The sequence below is a fragment of the Erpetoichthys calabaricus genome, chromosome 4 (genome assembly GCF_900747795.2).
Source record: "Erpetoichthys calabaricus chromosome 4, fErpCal1.3, whole genome shotgun sequence".
Classification (NCBI taxonomy): domain Eukaryota; kingdom Metazoa; phylum Chordata; class Cladistia; order Polypteriformes; family Polypteridae; genus Erpetoichthys; species Erpetoichthys calabaricus.
Genome location: NC_041397.2, coordinates 47267454 through 47283123, shown reverse-complemented (window position 1 = coordinate 47283123; position 15670 = coordinate 47267454). Strand labels below are relative to the sequence as shown.

The window sequence follows — 15670 nt, the reverse complement described above, 5'->3', positions numbered from 1 at the left end:
TATATTCATGCGGATCGCCAAGGTAAAAAAAGCGTCGGTTTAGCAAACGTTTATTCGAGCCAGTTAAACTGTAAAGACGTCGGCTTTGGCAAATTCAAGTCCTTCGAGTATCTTGCCGTTGTTATTCATGGAGTTTCTCAGAGTCTAGTATTGTCCGTGTATAGACCTCCTAAATACAATGCGTCTTTCTTTGAGGAATTCTCAGACTTGGTGTCAATTGTAATTATGAACTATGACACGTTACTAATAGTTGGTGACTTTAACTTTCATATCGATAATCAGTGTGACCCGAAAGTAAAAGAATTTATGAACCTCCTGGACATCTTTGATTTGAAACAGCACATTAGTCAGCCTACGCACAAAGCAGGTCATACGTTAGACTTATTAATTACTAAAGGATTAAAAGTTGATGTGAAGCAGATCATTGATATTGGTCTATCAGACCATTTTCTCTTACTATTTAATATAGAAATAATGATAGAAAAATTCACAAGAAGTATATTGTTGAAAAATGCTTCTTTGATTCATCAGCAGCTTCAAAATTTACAAACATTCTGAGCAACCAGTCTGTTTGTAGTGCTTACAGCACTGGATGGTTCGAGTAACAGCTAAGAAGGTGTAGAGAGACAGAGAGGGGGAGTTGAGCTGGGTACTTGAGGTGGGTTATGGAAGTGGAACTTCCACAAGGCTTGTTTTTGGTCCATTGACTGCATCTCCCAGGGCCATAACAATGTTGTTTGTGTTGTTTTTATATTTGTTTTTTTTTTTTTTTTTTGACTATTTGAGTTAACTGTTTGTCAATCCCTTCTTTGTCCTGCTTTGTTTTTTTTTTGTTTTTTTTGCTTTTCGAACCTGTCACGGTGAGGTTGCTACAATATTAAACACTAGCCACGGTAATTGCAAATATTTTTTAATAAGTCTATCTCTTGGTCTACATGTACCTTCATTGCATTTTCTCAGCATTCATGTGTATGTGAATGTCTCTTCGCCGGTGCTCCCTCTCTCAAGTGCGTTACTAGTTAAGGCATCATTTTGTGGTCCGCTTTCTTCAGAACAGGCCGCGTGCCTGTCTCAATATGGCTGCCAAGCTGTGCTAATTCATTGTGTTGTCCTTTTCAGTTCATGGTGTGAGATGGTCTTTCATCAGTTTAGAGAGAGAGAGAGAGAGATAAAGTAAGCAAAATTATAGATTTTCTGTCCAACCCCTACAGCCAATAGGGCATCATGGTACTTAAAGGTTTCTGATACAAGCCAGTTCCAAAACGCCATCCTTCAGACCAATGGGGGGACAGAATACCTTCACACCTGCCCTCCAAACCATGTGTTAAGGTAAAGCTTGGCAGTTAGGCAGCCTGACTTTCCTGAGGGGGTTGACTGAGAAACTCCATCCATCCATCCATTTTCCAACCCGCTGAATCCGAATACAGGGTCACGGGGGTCTGCTGGAGCCAATCCCAGCCAACACAGGGCACAAGGCAGGAAACAATCCTGGGCAGGGTGCCAACCCACTGCAGGACACACACAAACACACCCACACACCAAGCACACACTAGGGCCAATTTAGAATCGCCAATCCACCTAACCTGCATGTCTTTGGAATGTGGGAGGAAACCGGAGTGCCCGGAGGAAACCCACGCAGACATGAGAAACTTCAGCAGAGAAATATTAGCCAAACTTGTTTGAGGCACTTCCCCCAACCCTGTCGTAAAATTACAAAGAGACTCAGTCCTAAAAGAGGCAAGGGGTTCTTAACCATCAAACCATTGCTGTTATTATCAGTAATGTAACACTAATATTACATTGCTTTCTCTAAGTTACAAATAAAGACATACAAAATATCAACTTGTATGCAAAGTTTCACATCACAACACCCATGGGACTCAATTTTTATTTTTCTTACTGTGTAAGAGAGAGAGCTTATTTCTGGTATTGTGCATGGAATAGTTTGTAACCATTCAATGTTACATGACATGAAAGGTATCCAATTGAACCAGCTGTTGATGAAAAGCCCTGTTAAAGTGCAGTGTGCCGATTTCACCCACCCAATCTGATTCACCATGGCAAGGCACTGTGGTGGCAACCTTCTTGACAGATTTTTTTTCCCACATCATCTACCTATTATAGCAAAAATATTGATGGGAAATTCTTAACTGAAAATAACAGACCAAGTAAATGTCTACATGCAGTATGTTCCAAAGTGTTATTTTAATGCTGTACAATTCTGTACGTATATCTTGTATCTTTCAGCTCTCCTTCTCTTCCTCTCCCTCTGTCTGTTTTCCTCTGAACTTTCATTTATGGAAAACACACATGAGAAAAAAATCATTTTGAATGCCTGATACCAATTATAGTGTTATCACCTGATGTCGCAGCTTGTACACTAATGATAGTAGTCACGAGATATATGCTTACGGAATGGGGTAGTTCTCCAAAAGAATTAAAAACCACCATCTCCTGATTTTTTTTGTATATTCATCTGTATGTACAGTATGAAAACATCAACATTTTGAGAAATGTTCATCACAGTATAGAATTGTTCACTCCCATTTTGCCAGAACTTACCTCACATAAATCAAAAGGCGCTCCATTCACAAAATAATTGGCATACCGTTAATAAGAAATGGCAAAAAAAGAAATGTGGGATCACATCTGTATACATCGATATCAACATTTCAGCATCATCCCATAAGTGAATTTGGTCTGTTTTATATAGTGGTATATGAATGTGATATATTACCATCAAAACAAACAATACAATACAATACAATGCAATTTATTTTTGTATAGCCCAAAATCACACGAGTGCCACAATAGGCTTTAACAGGCCCTGCCTCTTGACAGCTCCCAAGCCTTGACTCTCTAAGAAGACAAGGAAAAACTCCCAAAAAAATTCTTGTAGGGAAAAAATGGAAGAAACATTGGGAAAGGCGGTTCAAAAAGAGACCCCTTTCCAGGTAGGTTGGGCGTGCAGTGGGTGTCAAAAAAAAAAAAGGGGGGGACAATACAATACACAGAACAGAACACAAGTAATCCTCAATAGAGTATAATAGTAAAATAAAAATATTACAAGTACAGAGTAGACGTTAACAGTAGATGATATACGATATGGATTTGGACATAATACGATTTGGATTTGTTCTGATTCCTGGAAACCTCAGCCATCAAGCCACCTCCCTCTATTGGCCATTTCACAGCTGAGTCAGTGCTGGGCCAGCCAATCTGATGAAAGGACCCCTCTACCTCACGATTCCTGTGATCCTCATTCAGAGATGACTTTACCTTAGGCAGACAAAACAACTTGGCAGGTGGGCAGTGGCACCAAGTGCCACATTTGAGTACTGAGAAGAAAAACTGAATAATGTGAGGGTTAGTGACAAATTATAACTATCATATTACTTATGTTTTAGTGTTAATGACTAACAACAGAGATGCAGTCTGTACAGTTAATCAGCAGCTCTAGTCAGGGTATGCTAAACTGAAGTTGTGAGTCTTCAGCTGGGATTTAAAAGCCGAGACCAAAGGGGCATCTCTTATAGTAGCAGGCAGACCATTCCACAGTTTAAGGGCCCTGTAACTAAAAGCTCGACCTCCCACTGTTATTTATTAATCCTTTGAATCATAAGCAGATGGCATCTTGAGATCTTAATTTTCGCTCTGGTTTATAAGTCATGATAAGTTCAGATAAGTAAGCTGGACCTTGGCCATTTAAGGCTTTATATGTTAAAAGGAGGATTTTGAAGTCTGCCCTAAACTTAACCGGGAGCCAGTGTAAGGATTGTAAGAACTGGAGTTATGTGTTCGTATTTTCTTGTTGTTGTAGTAATTCATTTTGGATTAACTGGAGGCTGTATAAGGAACAGTTTGAACATCCAGTGAACACCGCATTGCAGTAGTTAATCCTACTAGAAATAAATCCATGAATTAATTTCTCAGAATCCTGTTTATTTAGCCGTAATTTCCCAACATTTTTAAGATGGAACACACACCAGTGAAAAAACATTTTTCTATCACCTGAACATCATCAGCAATGAATTCAACCCATGCTGCTGGTGAAATAAACTGACAAAGATTTCTGCGAAGGGATCATTAAAATGAAATCAGGTGAAAATTGAAAGTTACTTGGTTATTGCAAAAAACAATACAAACACCCTGAGCATTCTGAAACAAACTTTATAAAAGGAAAAAAAAAACTGAACAGAATGAGAATGAGCCATGGCATTGCAAACAGCAATGTATTCAACAGAACATTCTTAAGTTTTCTGAAGGAAAAAAAAATCGGAACAAGTAACAAAAATGATTCTAAAAAGCTATAAAAGTAACAGGATAGCACAGAACAGTAGTTTAGCTCTGATCCTCACTATGGAAATCTCAAAATACATTGTAAGTGATGAAGTGGACTGAGAAACTTGGAGCTTTTAAATGTATTTGCATGTCCTTGTGAAAAAGATCAACTAAAATGGAACGCCTGAAAAGGATTAGAGTTGAACTGTAGCCTGGAACATTGGCTTGCAAACCATCCACCGTGTATTGGACTTTCTCGTGTAATAACCTTAGTGTTTTGGTGTGATTTTCAGCACTAAAAGCAGTACAACTGAGTGAATCAAGGAAGAAAATCTCCTTACATTGAGGCTTCAGTATCTATAAAATGTAACTTGGTTCAACAGAATAGTAAAACAAAACAACAAAAATAACCTCTGAAATCAAAAGTTGAAATGTAACAAAGTGACAAAGATTACAGAGTGAATAAACTGTACTGACACATACATTTCCAAAGGCCAGGGCACCATACAGGAATTAGGATCCAATCAAGATTTGACAGTTGTAGCTTTAAGAAATTGAATATTTAACAATTAATATACTATACTAGAAAGACGAAGTGCCGAATTCTGAGAAACTGATGGAAACCAGGTCTGAATGACATGGCTGTTCCCAGCAAATACCTTTCCACCCTCTAAGAAACAAATTATTTTAACACAGCAATGATGAAATTGCAGTGGTTCAGTAAATAATTTTGTTAAATTAATGGACAACCTTGTCATTAGACTCCTTGTGAACAAATTTCAGGCAGCAGTTCAGGATCTTTATGTGAACAAAAAATTAAAGTTGTTACCGCACAGAAGTAGACTAATTGTGTGGTGTGAAAACACTGTCTTCTAACTTACCATCCCATCAGCGTCCCGTGGCAGTCCCAATGTGCAGAGTTCATATCGTATGAGGACTTCGTTATTGACATATGCAAGGTGTCCAACAGGATGTGTCTAAAACCTGTGAAAGCTGACAAGAAGCATATCAGATGTGTATTTCATAACAATGTTTTGCTTTTATTATTGATTAGTTACCGTATTTACCAAATGCTTCTGTGTGGAATGTTCGTTTTCCCAACATGATTTATTTGCCTTTATGGTTTGAAGATTTAGCAAAAGAGACTCCACTGGTGGATCATCAGCTGTTTCCTGATTTGCTACTTCAGGGTGTTTATTCTCATGTCCTACAAAGAAAATAGTTCAGCTGCAGAGTACTGCCGTGAATATCACACAATTGCATGAACACATGCAGGTTTGAGAATAACATGATTAACATAACATAGTTAAGTGACAAGATCACTATCGTTATTCTTCCACATCAATATGTATACCATTTCATAAAATCAGATAAAATTCAAAATGTTGAGAATCTTAAGCATGACTTTCCAGGTTTTCTTACAACAACATTTAGTCATATTGCTAAATATATGAATATTGAATTTTATATGCTTGAAGCGGGACATTTTATTTTACTTGTATTTTTTTTTTCTTTCACTTATTCCTGCCTTGATGTTTAACAATTACGTGATTCTGTTGTGGTAAATAACTGTGCTAGAAGTATAGTGGTATAAAGGGCAGTGATGCTTTCCCAAGTGAAAATAGGGACATGGATATTCATCATTTGCAAAAATGCTAACGTGCCTCTGTAAGGAGAAAAAAATAATCTATACATGGCACATTTAATATACCACATATGATTTAAACTGTTCATTGTACATGTAAAATGATTATTAAGCTCCCATTGAAATAACACATTTAAACAGAGTACATGAAAACAATGATCCAGACAAGTTGGTAAAGTACGGTTTATTTTGTTTCTTTAATTTATGACAGAAAAAAATCAAATAAACAGCAATTTAAATACTAGAAAAATTAAAAATAAAATTGGAAGTAGTCTTCCATTGAAATCAAATATTTAAACAGTTAACAAACGCTGTATCCTATCCTGTTATTATATTGTTGTGTTTCAATAATTTAATTCCATATGACAGTATAAATTAAGTAAATAAACAAGTAAATCATAAAAAAATGGACCACTTGCCTTTTGTGGTACCTTCCATTGGAAAAAATAGATTTAAACAGAGTTAACAGAACACTGTCTAGTCCTGTAACCGTATCGTTCCCTTTTTCTTTGATTTGTCTCCACGTTATAGTGTAAACTAAATAAATAAACAGTAAGGTGAATGGTAGAAGAGATGAAAATACTGACAGTTTGCTGTTGGTCATCCACACAAAGCTAATCTTGTTCAGTGTGTGTTCTCTGTGATTTGTCTCATTTTATCAGCCGTGCAGCTCTTTTCTCCGTTTGGGTTGACCCGCCCCCAGGTGAGCGAGTATTACCTTATATGGTAAGTTTTATCCATTTCCTGCCCCCTGCCCCATGCAAACAAAAATTCAGTACTGGGATGGAGTCTGTTGTTCGACTATACCTTTGCCCTTCCACATCCCCCTGAGCTCCATCCTTGCCCCCCTGAGCTTCGCCTCCACCCCATAACGTGACCCGTAGCAAGGACTTTCTCTGTTTTGATTCCAATCAGTTTTATCTTTAGTGAGTCATTGTATTCTTGTTAATCCAATTGTTTAATTAGCCAGCCTTTTTTTATTCTCTTAATTCAGCAAAGTGCAGTGGTGTGAAAATTTACATTTTGTAATAGCATTAACAGCTTAATCCTCTTTTGTCATTCTCGTGTTAATTCATCTTTTTTCTGTTGAATTTGCTCCTTTAATTGTATCCCTTAGTTGTGAGGCTGTACAGATCGGCATTACAAGATTGTGATGTATGTAAACTTACCATGTCCAATGAAGAGTTAGCTCCACTGTTGCACCAGGTTCACTGTTGGGAAATATCCAATGGCAGTGTACACAACAAATGGTAATGCAAGTAATAATTGTACAGTAAAACCTTGGATTGCAAGTAACTTGGTTTGCAAGTGTTTTGCAAGACAAACTAAATTTTTTAATAAATTTTAACTTGATAAACGAGTAAGCTCTTGCAATACGAGTAGTACGTATACACTTTGTCCACTGAGCGTCACATGGGGATTGTGGGTAATCGTCTCCTGTGCTCGGTCTCAGTTGCCGTGCCTCACTCGTATAGTCAACATCCGTACAAGCGTATACTGCTTACTATAGCATTGTGACCACATGTGTGTGCGTAAAGCATTGTTTTATTTTGTGTAGTGACGTTCTTTAGTAACGGTACTAGATTAGGGAGATGTATAAAATGTGAGAGAGTGCAAACTTTTTTGTAGAAAAGCACCACCTGAATAAGGCTGTAGCAATGCGAGCGATGAATCTGTTTAACGACAATGCAATGTCACATTTCCATGAAATCCTCAAAAGGAGACAAAAGATTCTGTCATTGGATAAGTTTCCTTGTTAAAGTCGCAAAAGAGAGAGATTCCAGTGAGCCAACAGATAGCAGGGATTCCATTAGTTATAGTGAAAGTCGTCCTACACAATAACCCTCCTCCTCCTCCTCTCCTCCCTCTCGTCTCCCTCACACCAGCCACGCTTCTTTTCAAAGGTATTAAAGTGCAGGTTACCGGTAATTTGTTTTATGTATTTTTACTTTATATTTTGTATTAATCATTTTTATATGAAAATTTTTGGGTTGTGGAACAAAACATCTGAGTTTCCATTATTTCTTACGGGGAAATTCGCTTTGCTATACGAGTGCTTTGGATTGCAAGTACGTTTCTGGAACAAATTATGCTCGCAGTCCAAGGTACCACTGTATTGAATAATCATTCCACATCACATACAATCAGTGTCAGGCTGGAAGGAAACGCTGTTTCTGTCTATCGCTGCCTCTCTGCTGTCTTTTACTTGAGGGCCCCTCAGTGCTCCAGGCTTTATCTTCTCCTGGTGCTCTTGGGGGTGTAAGATTAAGGGGGATCTAATTTAGAGGTCCCAGGGTTAAACCTGGCAGCAGTGGTGTTCTGATGTTTCTGGGGTTTCCAGGTGTAAGGGTGTGTTACACACATGTCTAACTTTCATGTAATTTTGTTTTGGTACAGTAAACAAGTTACTGTTTAAATAGAAGTTTCTTTTCATTTTTCTTTTTAAAACCAAGAACTTCCTCATTGTTTCTTCTGGCAGAGCTCAAGATATTCCTTGTTGCAGCAAAACACTAGAATGTATAACGTACAACATATAAAATAAATAAGCAAACAATGTAACACAAGTAAATATGAAATGTATGTTGTATATGAAATACTAATATTTCATAAGCAGGTTATGTTCAGTATCTGAGTGCAAAGAGCCTTGACTGTATAGACCACGGTGTCATTCTGCAGATTGGTTGAGCTTCATTGCTGCCTTACAGTTACTTTTAATTAGATTTTTTCTCATCTGTAGTGTTGTTGAAACTGGCATACCCTCTAGGTTGGTTCTTACCTTTGCCCGATGCCCTCCAGGAGTCAGATGTCAGTTAAATGGTCGAATGGATAGTGATGTTGAGGTTTCTGTAACTTAATAAAATGATTTGTCTTGTACTGTTTAGTGAGTCAACAACAACATTTTGCATTCATTACTTGTAACTTTATTATACTGCAGCACAGCTTAGTTTTGCTTGGCATTTTATTTTTTTCTAACATCAAACTTTTCTATTTTTTTTTTTTTTATAAAGGATTTCAGTGTTGGCAGCGTTTGTGCAGGGAGAACCAAGGTTTATCACAAATTGAAACATTTTAAATATCATCTTTTTAAACTTTGCTCTTCGGAGATTCAGTTTGAAGATCAATGTGATGAGCCCGTGAAGGACAGAGTGTCACGAGTGTTCAACGACTTAGAAAACAAAGGCTGGATTAAAGAGGTAAAAACCAAATTGTCTGAACTTAACTGTAACCACTGAACCACCTGCTTGAGTATGTAATCTGAACTGACATCTTTGTTATATAATAAGTAATGGAAAGTCCATTTCAAGTTCAAGTTTATGGCAAACTGGTGCCTGTCTCACAATGCAGGAACCAACCCTCGATGGGGTGCCACTCCATGAAGCCCACTCTCAAGTGACCGGCCTACACTCAATTTTCACATCTTTAAGATCTAGGAAAAAATTAGAAATACATGGAAGAACGTGCGTAAGAGCCAATCCGAGAAACTTAATGCTTTAAAATTCATATAATGTTTGCTTGATTCCAATAGGACATTAGTTTCTTATAGCTACAGTAAGCCACTAGGGGGCGTACTGCCACCCTAACCCGGGCACACACAGGTTCAAGAGAACACCTAGTTTATTTACAGCAAACACACTGTGCATAAGTCACCATCGCAACAGGCCCTTCGTGCCGTCAGTCCTTCTCCCTCCACTCCTCCTCAGGCTTTGTCCTCTCCTCCCAATTCTGGCCAATTTATGGAGTGAGGCGGCTCCTTTTAATATGGTACCTGGACGGACTCCAGCTGCCTAACGAGCTTCTTCTGGCCACACTTCCATGTGTGGTGGAAGCGTGACCAAATAAGGCCCTGGAAAGGTCAATGCACCCCCTGGCGCTGGCCATGAGTTCCAGCAGGGTTGCACTCCCATGCTCATAACCTGTGACCCCACTGGAAACCAAGGAGGCTGCCCTCTATCAGCACGGGGGAGAAACTGTCCTGATAATACTCTCTTCTCCCCCAGACCTTCCACACCTTCGGTGTCCTGGCCTGGTAAGGATTCCGGCCACCCGCCACAATACCTAGAATATATTGTAGCCTTTTACCCCCTGCAAGTTAACGTGAGAGAGAACTTTCTTAGCTATATCTGTAATACAGCGTGTTAAGTCAGTTTTTGGAATTCGTCTCATTGCTTTTGTGGACTGATTGATCCATTTTGCAGTTTGCAAATGAGAAGGCCTACAGTTTTCTGACCATTTAGAAATGGTTCGACTGTATAAGCAAACTTAAAGAATGAAACAAGATATATAAGCTTTAAACAGAATTTTTCTTAAACAAGTAGTTTTCTTTTCTATATCAATTTTTTTCTCTATTTTTGTGTGAACTGTTTTTCTTTGAATTTTTACTAAAGTTTTTAAAAACGAAGATATTTTGTCTGTGGGATCATTTCAACGTGTCGGGCTTTTGCCAGAATTCTGTGAAGCAAACTAAAGCTGCAGAACTTTAGTAATTTTGGGTAAAGGCAGCTACAATGTGCATGCCCTTCACTTGTAGACCCCCAGGCCAGGATTTGAAGCAAGCAGCCTGGAGATGTGAAGTTCCGCTTTTCTGCCTCACTCCGCGCTGTCTGTGCGACACGGCCACAGAGAGCTTAAACAACTCGGCACATCCACATAGAAACAACAAGGGGTGAGCTTTCTTGAAGGCTTGTACTGGATGTACCTCGTTGTAAACTGAAGTATATACAAAAGAAATATACTGTACAACCAAAGACAATAAAGAATGATTTACAAAGCAATACATAGCAGGGAGTCTACTTTAAACAATAAAGCTTTAAAAGACACTTACAAGGTGAGTGATTTCCACAGTCCAATTGAGACAAAGAGAAGTGCGTAGACAGAGGTTCAGATTGCTGCGTACCACAACTAACCACACCCAGGGGTTTATATACCTTACAGATACGCTTCAGATGTGACCGAAACAAGAGATAAAGGGGTGCCTACGTGAGACACATGGGGTGTATTGTATTCAAGTGTTTATTATAGGACCTACATGCTTTACGTGAGTTTCATAGACATTTATGACACCACTGTGAGTGTGGGACGTGACTAACAGGTGTGTTAATGAATGAAAAGATGAAGGGGGAGCACAGCTCAACAAATAACAGTCACAACACAACATGTGGGGCAGAACAACAGCAATATCACAGGCAATCTGCGAAATTAATAGAGTAATAAAAAAACATGAGCAACCGATTGACGGAACTGCAATTCTGAGCTCCCAGCACAAGAATCGGGCTGCGTGCTCAACTGTATGTCACAAGGCTGCCAGCTTAGACCCCGCAGTGACAGGTCTGTGCTTTTAAAGGGACCAAGGATGGTGTTTACTATAGAAGGGCACAAAATGAAACAAAGGTGCACATTTAGATATGTAGGGTTTGGGATGAATGAGGTTTTAAGACTCAAATGTTTTTATGAAAAACAAGTGTGTCTGATTGGTTCATTCAGAGCCTTGCCTCTAAATAAAATCAAAAGTCTGTAGAATGAAATAAACAGTGCAGTTGTGTAAAAAACAATTACAAAATAATTCATCCCAGGGTAAAACTAGTTATGCATAGGTGGTGAAGACCTTAAACAGTTCATTACCAGCTCACAATGGTAACAAAGGCGTTTCCATTTAATAATTCATTATTCATTACATTTATATAGCGCTTTTCTCAGTACTCAAAGCGCTATCCACACAGGGAGGAACCGGGAAGTGAACCCACAATCATCCACAGTCTCCTTACTGCAAAGCAGCAGCACTACCACTGCGCCACCTGTGAGGACAGGCCTGTCTGCTTATTATATTTTAGTTTTGTATTTTTAATTTGATCTAGCCCAAAAGTACTGAAAACTGAGAAGTGTAGCGCTAGGTAAGTGGGGGAAAAATCATCGTTTGCAAAGAATTGCACGAATTTCTAGGTATGGAGGTAAAATGTGAGCTAAGAGGTGTAGACTTTACTGTCCAGACACTCTAAAGCAACCAGTCATCTTGTCATCCATCCATTTGTCCATCTTTTAAACCTTTCTAAAAGTCATGGTGGGTGACACTATTGCATATACTAGCATCGCACCAGTGGCAGGACAAGCTTAGTCTCAAATCTCGGTTACCAGTCACATTAACGGCATGTCAACCCAGAAACCCGTGGGGAACATGAACTGCGCTGCTGTGACACTTCCAGGAATACATTCATATTCTGAGCTTGCAGGTCTTGGAAGAAGCCTTGGATGAGTTTGATGGTTAGAACTTTTATTTGTCTCCAGGGGGATACTTGGCTTTTTACAAAAGCTATTTAAATAAATGAATACGTAATTTCCATCCATCCATCCATTTTCCAACCCGCTGAATCCGAACACAGGGTCACGGGGGTCTGCTGGAGCCAATCCCAGCCAACACAGGGCACAAGGCAGGAACCAATCCCGGGCAGGGTGCCAACCCACCGCGGGACACACACAAACACACCCACACACCAAGCACACACTAGGGCTAATTTAGAATCACCAATCCACCTAACCTACATGTCTTTGGACTGTGGGAGGAAACCCACGCAGACACGGGGAGAACATGCAAACTCCACGCAGGGAGGACCCGGGAAGCGAACCCAGGTCTCCTAACTGCGAGGCAGCAGCGCTACCACTGCGCCACCGTGCCGCCCGAATACGTAATTTGGTAGACAGATATATATATATATATATATATATATATATATATATATATATATATATATATATATATATATATATATATATATATATATATATATATATATATATATATACATACACTATGGTCTAAAGAAACACCAGAATGACTAAAACAGAATTATCTAAAAGGAAAGAAAACTTCTTACTGGCAGCCGCAGTCCCAGTGCTGCACTATGAGGGTGCGTAAACATGAACACATTTCACCAATCCTTCGGTGACTTCATTGGCTCCCTATTCACCTCCGTATTGAATACAAACTCTGTTTGTTTACTCACCAGTGTATCCATGGAAATGCTCCACAATATCTTAAGGAATTCCTTATATTACAATCCATTACAAGAAATCTCCGTTTTGCAAATACCTACCGCCTTCGCCCCCCTGTGACCAAACTCCGTACAATGGGTGACCGAGCCTTTGCAGCCACTGCTCCACGGCTCTGGAATGCCCTTCCAGAGAGCCTAAGAACACAGCAGATTGTGGGCCGTTTTAAAAAACGGCTAAAGACTTTTCTATTTAGGAAAGATTATTAACAAGAATGCTACTAATTATTGTTGTTTTATCTCTGTTTTAATCTTGCTTTGCCTTTGTTTAAACTTTTTATGTTGCACTTTGAGATTTACTGCTAATGTAAAGTGCCCCTATAAATTAAATGTATTATTATTATTATTTATTATGCAGGCGTATTGCTGTTGGTATAAAGGAGCCCCAGTAGCGTTTCTTGACACACTTCTGCTGAGTAATTCATTTGACGAAAGTGTTAGTGTGGCAGTGAGAGGATGTGCAGCTTTGTTCATAATGGCACTCAGTTTTGTTTTAATTGTCTTCTTCGCTACGACCTCCAGGGCTCCAGTGTGCCTGATATAACTGAGTCTGCCCTTTTAATTAGCTGGTTGATTCAGTGGGCCTCTCTTAAAGTGAAGTTACCAGCCCTGCACACCACAGAATAGAAAATCGCACTGACCGCCACAGAGTTATATAAGATGTGAAGGATGTCACTACCCACGTTAAAATAATGGAGCCTCCTAAGGAAAAAGAGCCTGCTCTGCCCTTTCTTAGATGATACTTCTGTGTTATGAGGCCAGTCCAACTTGTCATTGATGTAGACCGAAGTACTTGTAGGAGTGGACCACCCTCACATCCATTCCAGTGACCAGACATAGAGGCTCTTTAGGGCTGAGAAAGCCAATAAGCAGTTCCTTGTTTTTGCTGTTTAGGTTCAGACATTTCTCTTTGCACCAAGAAACAAAGTTCCCCACCTGACTCCTAGACTCTGTCCTATGCTCCTTATCAATACACCCATAAGTGAACAATCCTTTCTGCAAGTGACATGACCTGCTGTTAGATTTGTAGTCTGAGGTGTGAAGAGAAAAGGAGACAGGACTGTTCCATGTGGTGTTCCAGTGTTGCTCCCATCCGAATCTGAAGCGCAGTCCTTGAGTCTCACAAACTGCATTCTGCCCCACAGATAGTCCATTATCCAGGACACCAGAGGCTCATCCACCTGCATATCTCAGAGTTTACCCCTTAACAGGGGTGTCTGAATTGGTATTGAAGGTGCTGGAGAAATAAAACATCCTCCTAATCCTCACAGTGCTGCCAGCTTTGTCCAGGTGAGAATAATCTTTGTGGAGCAGACAGATCATTACGTTCTCCACTTCAGTGTTTGTCTGACAGGCCAACTGCAGTGGGTCCAGGTGGTCTACAACTAGAGGACTTGTATAGTTCATGGCCAAATGTCTTCATGATGTGAGATGTAAGTGCCACTGGACTGTAGTCACTAGGTGAAGAGGTGCCTGCCATCTTTGGAACAAGAACAATGCAGGATTGTTTCCACAGCAGAGTCACTTTCTGGAGCCGTAGGGTTAGGGCTGACGCGCACCTACGCTACACATTAAAGTGTTTGTGAGGTGGGAGTGAAGAAATTGACATGAACAAAGAGAGAATGTCCACCTGCACACAGGCGATGACCAAACCTGGGGCACTTGGGCTGTTTTGTATCAATTGCGAACCTGTCATTAGGACCACCCGTTCATTCAAGCTGTCACCTGTGACCAGGTGTACAGGGACCATGACGTTTGCCCAGTTGTGTGGCCATGGTGGCAGTGCCAGTTTCAGCCTACAGTCCTCTCTAGCATCAGGCATGTGACTGTCCAGCTCAGCTACAGAAGGAGTTTGTGTATAAAGTCGATACGAATACTTTGGAGAAGTGGAAATGGGACCCAACTTCTGTGTGTCATCACACTCCCAAAACAATGTTTAGGTAATAAAGTGATCGGAGTTACGTTTGCTCGAGTTGTTACTTAGACACTGCATTCATTATACTGTACTTAAGTAATTCATTATATTTTATGTTTGTTTTTCCATTAAGCAATTTGAGCTGTTTGAAGATTGCCAGAACGATGCTGACTTCTTCCAAGATGAGAAACTGGATTAAGGACTGAAGTACATCACAGCCAGCGGCTGAGAACATTTTAGATTTCGAGCTACTGCAATTTTCTTTTAAGTAATTTAACTTCCTAAATTTAATCAACATTTTTTAGCATCATAGAAGTTCAAGAATTATGACATATTTTTTGGAGATTTGAAATGTTTTGTTAACGTTTTATCATTCTGTATATTTTAATTTGTTTAAACTTTGACAGCACTTATTATTTTTTACAATTACAAACATTCAGCTGTTGTTTTATTCTTTGTAGCTTTGAGTCCTGCTAATACATATTAAGATGTAAATTACTGTATGTACCTCTTTTATAAATTGAAGAGTTTTTTTTCCTTTCGACATTGAATGATGAAGCCTTCTCTGGTTTGCTTGAATTGCTGTGTTTGCAAAGTGAAGATTATTATTAAGGTTTAATTTTCAAGAGGGTGGCAGGTATCATTGTTACTCACTGACGCATTATAAAGAATAATTACGAGAGAGAGCTGCCAGGATACCTGAATGCTTCATGAGGCCACATGGCCGGAGCTTCAGAGTAGCAGGAATCTGGGCATTCGCCACAAGCTGCTGGCTGAAGAAACGGGAAG

General features: G+C 39.5%; 1 protein-coding gene across 1 annotated transcript in view; it reads left to right on the top strand.

Annotated features, from left to right (window-relative positions):
* Positions 1–15388, top strand: part of ccdc82 (coiled-coil domain containing 82) — a 40658-nt gene extending 25270 nt beyond the window's left edge. Inside the window, exons 7-8 of the mRNA XM_028799410.2 lie at positions 8935–9120; positions 15015–15388. Coding sequence (XP_028655243.1) covers positions 8935–9120; positions 15015–15080 — 252 coding nt within the window. The 3' untranslated portion in view covers positions 15081–15388. The remainder of the gene's footprint in view (positions 1–8934; positions 9121–15014) is intronic.
* Positions 15389–15670: the final 282 nt, after the last annotated feature.